The sequence below is a fragment of the Xyrauchen texanus genome, chromosome 30 (assembly GCF_025860055.1).
Source record: "Xyrauchen texanus isolate HMW12.3.18 chromosome 30, RBS_HiC_50CHRs, whole genome shotgun sequence".
NCBI classification, from domain to species: domain Eukaryota; kingdom Metazoa; phylum Chordata; class Actinopteri; order Cypriniformes; family Catostomidae; genus Xyrauchen; species Xyrauchen texanus.
In genome coordinates, this window is record NC_068305.1 from 41,917,277 (window position 1) to 41,922,276 (window position 5,000).

At 41.3% G+C, this 5,000-nt stretch overlaps 1 protein-coding gene across 1 annotated transcript in view; it reads left to right on the forward strand.

The window, feature by feature from the left end:
• Window positions 1-5,000, forward strand: part of LOC127624090 (1-phosphatidylinositol 4,5-bisphosphate phosphodiesterase beta-4-like) — an 82,161-nt gene that overhangs the window by 36,304 nt on the left and 40,857 nt on the right. The window contains 4 exon segments of the mRNA XM_052098739.1: window positions 1,240-1,383; window positions 1,725-1,804; window positions 2,037-2,090; window positions 2,174-2,255. Coding sequence (XP_051954699.1) covers window positions 1,240-1,383; window positions 1,725-1,804; window positions 2,037-2,090; window positions 2,174-2,255 — 360 coding nt within the window.

Here is a 5,000-nt window from a genome sequence, read left to right on the forward strand (position 1 = left end):
GAAGTGTGTTATTATTCTGCCGAAGAAATCATCTGACTTACATTTGAAGTGACCACACACACACACACACACACAAGACTGCGTCTCTCTCTCTCCCCTCCGGTGGTTTGGATTGCCCATTTATCCCGCTCCACTCTTACTGCAACATGTAACAGCTGTTAGAGTTGATTTCCCACAGGTGTCAATCCTTAATGTTCTGTCTCTCCCAGCCCCTCTCTCTGCAAACATCACTCGGCCACGCCCACATCACCACAGTCACAAACACACTGTTCCAACACACTCCATCACTGCATACTTGAGAAAACAACGTCTGAATGATGGTTGTCTCTGTCAATAATGCATCTGACTTCCTCAAGAGTGCCCTATTTTAAGAGCACTAGTGCTGTCTTTGAGTCATACGCATAAAGTCGGTGGGCGTGGCCATGTGCTATTTTCATGCAAGCATGTGTTTGGTGATATTGCGAGTGCACTAATGGGCCGGGTCAAGAACAGTTTAATTCTGAGGTTCTTCTCCGGGCATGTTATATAATCCTCAAACAGCAGCGATATAAACAAACGTGTACGCAATGTGTTCTCTCCGTTAAATTATTCATCATTTCATTTACTGACACAAATCACGGCTTGTGTTATCAGTGATTCGGGACGCACTTCTAACAGTCGAATTTAACAATTCAATTCATTTAATGAAACACGTAAAAATAAACCAGAAATATTTCTAAATTCAAATGAAACAAAAATAACGAAATGGTTAAAAAAAAATACAAAAACATTTGATCCTTCCAACTTCTTTCGCCTTTTGCAGTGACTTGAAAATATGAATATTAATACAAATAATTAATAAATATATTTGTAAACATGAACATAATAATAATAATTCAAATTAAATAGATCAACACACATCTCATATATATTTAAATATATTTTAGTTTCATAAAAAGGCTTTAACAGTTGAACTTTATTAACAGCTGCTGATTGAAGCTCCAAACTGTAAATGCAGGAACTGATTTTAGACTTTGTGCTGAGAACAGACGCGCTGCTGAAACGTCTTCTAGTTCATTCCGCTAGCTCAGGAAAATAACGAATCGCTCTTTGCGGCACTTCATGAACACACACACACACACACAGATAGCACAAACAAACACGTCTGAAACGTGGTTTCGCACATCACGGTCGTGTTTATTATTTTACGATTAAGTCCATTTCTAAGCTTCATTATGTTGTTTTGTTGTTTCTCTGCAGGACTCAAAGATCGTGGCGTCGCTGGAGGCCGCGGGGAAGAATGAAACCGATCTGGATGGTCGCATCATCTGCGTGTGCAGCGGACCGGATCTGGTCAACCTCAGCTTCATGTACATGGTGACCGACAACTCCGACACCGCCAAGGTAACCGTTACCACGGAACATCGCCACGGCAACCTCTGATTCACCTGTTGGATACGATGGACGTGTGAATGTGCTGCTGGGACGTTATTCACCCGCCTGATATGACGGCGCTCATCAATGCTGTGATTAAAGCCCAGAGCGCACATACGGAACAGTGAACGCCTCATTTCAGGCCTGTTCCTGTGGGGGGGGTTCAGATGATTTGATGAGATAAACACACACGTTCATGTTTAAACACTCTATAAAATACACAGAAGGAGCTGCAGAATGATCTGTATTACACGTGTGAATCATACATACTCATTGTGTGATTTTAATGATGGTTGTCACTTGTTTTGCAGAAATGGATGGAGGGGCTGAAATCAGTGATTCACAACTTCAAGGCGAATAATGTTTGTCCAATGACGTGTCTGAAGAAACAGTGAGTGAATCCACACAGCATCAGTTAAACACACGGACAGATGAAGGGTTCATTTATTTAGGGTAACATGATTAAACTGATCGTTAATCGTGCAGATTACAGTCTGTAGCCAATCAGAACGCTCGTTGTGCATTTTAAACCACATGAACATGAATCATTTGACGTTTGTGGAGATCATCTGTGAGTCGATGACAACATACGTGACACGTGTTTTCTGTCTCTGTCTGTGCAGCTGGATGAGATTGTCGTTCCTCACCAACATCAATGGGAAAATCCCTGTGAGAGGGTGAGTGTTTGCGTTTCTCCGGATCAGCTGTGAATGGAAGTGTTATTCCGGAATGTTTCGCATCAATCTCGTCTTTTCCTCAGGATAACACGGACGTTCGGCTCTGGGAAAACCGAGAAGGGAATCTTTCAGGCGCTAAAGGAGCTCGGGCTGCCCAGCGGGAAGGTGCAAAGACTTTCATTCACTTCTTCATCTGTTACTGAAATGACAATGAAATGACACGTGTTCATAAAGTCGTCACGTGTTCATAAAGTCGTCACGTGTTCATAAAGTCGTCATGATTGACACGTGTTCATAAAGTCGTCAGGATTGACACGTGTTCATAAAGTCGTCATGATTGACACGTGTTCATAAAGTCGTCAGGATTGACACGTGTTCATAAAGTCGTCACGATTGACACGTGTTCATAAAGTCGTCACGATTGACACGCGTTCATAAAGTCGTCACGATTGACACGCGTTCATAAAGTCGTCACGATTGAGACGTGTTCATAAAGTCGTCACGATTGACACGCGTTCATAAAGTCGTCACGATTGATACATGTTCATAAAGTCGTCACGATTGACACGTGTTCATAAAGTCGTCACGATTGATACGTGTTCATAAAGTCGTCACGACTGACACGTGTTCATAAAGTCGTCACGATTGAGACGTGTTCATAAAGTCGTCACGATTGACACGCGTTCATAAAGTCGTCACGATTGAGACGCGTTCATAAAGTCGTCACGATTGACACGTGTTCATAAAGTCGTCACGATTGACACGTGTTCATAAAGTCGTCACGATTGACACGTGTTCATAAAGTCGTCACGATTGATACGTGTTCATAAAGTCGTCACGATTGACACGTGTTCATAAAGTCGTCACGATTGACACGTTCATAAAGTCGTCACAATTGACACGTGTTCATAAAGTCGTCATGTGTTCATAAAGTCGTCAGTATTGACACGTGTTCATAAAGTCGTCAGGATTGACACGCGTTCATAAAGTCGTCATGATTGACACGTGTTCATAAAGTCATCACGTGTTCATAAAGTCGTCATGATTGACACGTGTTCATAAAGTCGTCACGTGTTCATAAAGTCGTCAGGAGTGACACTTGTTCATAAAGTCGTCACGTGTTCATAAAGTCGTCAGTATTGACACGTGTTCATAAAGTCGTCACGTGTTCATAAAGTCATCAGTATTGACACGTGTTCATAAAGTCGTCAGGATTGACACGCATTCATAAAGTCGTCACGATTGACACGCGTTCATAAAGTCGTCATGATTGACACGTGTTCATAAAGTCATCATGTGTTCATAAAGTCGTCATGATTGACACGTGTTCATAAAGTCGTCACGATTGAGACGTGTTCTTAAAGTTGTCATGTGTTCATAAAGTCGTCATGATTGACACTTGTTCATAAAGTCGTCATGATTGACACGTGTTCATAAAGTCATCATGTGTTCATAAAGTCGTCATGATTGACACTTGTTCATAAAGTCGTCACGATTGAGACGTGTTCATAAAGTCGTCATGATTGACACGTGTTCATAAAGTCATCACGTGTTCATAAAGTCGTCACGATTGACACGTGTTCATAAAGTCATCATGTGTTCATAAAGTCGTCATGATTGACACGTGTTCATAAAGTCGTCAGGATTGACACGTGTTCATAAAGTCGTCACGATGGACATGCGTTCATAAAGTCGTCATGATTGACACGTGTTCATAAAGTCGTCACGATTGACACGTGTTCATAAAGTCGTCACGATTGACACGCGTTCATAAAGTCGTCACGATTGAGACGTGTTCTTAAAGTCGTCACGATTGAGACGTGTTCATAAAGTCGTCACGATTGACACTTGTTCATAAAGTCGTCACGATTGAGACGTGTTCATAAAGTCGTCACGATTGACACGTGTTCATAAAGTCATCACGTGTTCATAAAGTCGTCACGATTGACACGTGTTCATAAAGTCGTCACGATTGACACATGTTCATAAAGTCGTCATGATTGACACGTGTTCATATAGTCGTCACGATTGAGACGTGTTCATAAAGTTGTCACGATTGACACGTGTTCATATAGTCGTCACGATTGAGACGTGTTCATAAAGTCGTCACAATTGAGACGTGTTCATAAAGTTGTCATGATTGAGACGTGTTCATAAAGTCGTCATGATTGACACGTGTTCATAAAGTCGTCATGATTGACACGTGTTTATAAAGTCGGCAAGATTGACACGTGTTCATAAAGTCGTCACGATTGACACGTGTTCTTAAAGTCGTCACGATTGACACGTGTTCATAAAGTCGTCACGTTTGACACGTGTTCATAAAGTCGTCACGATTGAGACGTGTTCATAAAGTCGTCATGATTGAGACGTGTTCATAAATTCGTTATGATTGAGATGTGTACATAAAGTCGTCACGTGTTCATAAAGTCGTCACGATTGACACGTGTTCATAAAGTCATCACGTGTTCATAAAGTCGACTTTATGAACACGTGTTCATAAAGTCATCACGTGTTCATAAAGTCGTCATGATTGACACGTGTTCATAAAGTCGTCATGATTGACACGTGTTCATAAAGTTGTCATGATTGAGATGTGTTCATAAAGTCGTCATGATTGACACGTGTTCATAAAGTCGTCATGATTGACACGTGTTCATAAAGTCGTCATGATTGACACGTGTTCATAAAGTCATCACGTGTTCATAAAGTCGTCATGATTGACACGTGTTCATAAAGTCGTCACGATTGACACGTGTTCATAAAGTTGTCATGATTGAGACGTGTTCATAAAGTCGGCAAGATTGACACGTGTTCATAAAGTCGTCATGATTGACACGTGTTCATAAAGTCATCACGTGTTCATAAAGTCGTCATGATTGACACGTGTTCATAAAGTCGTCACGATTG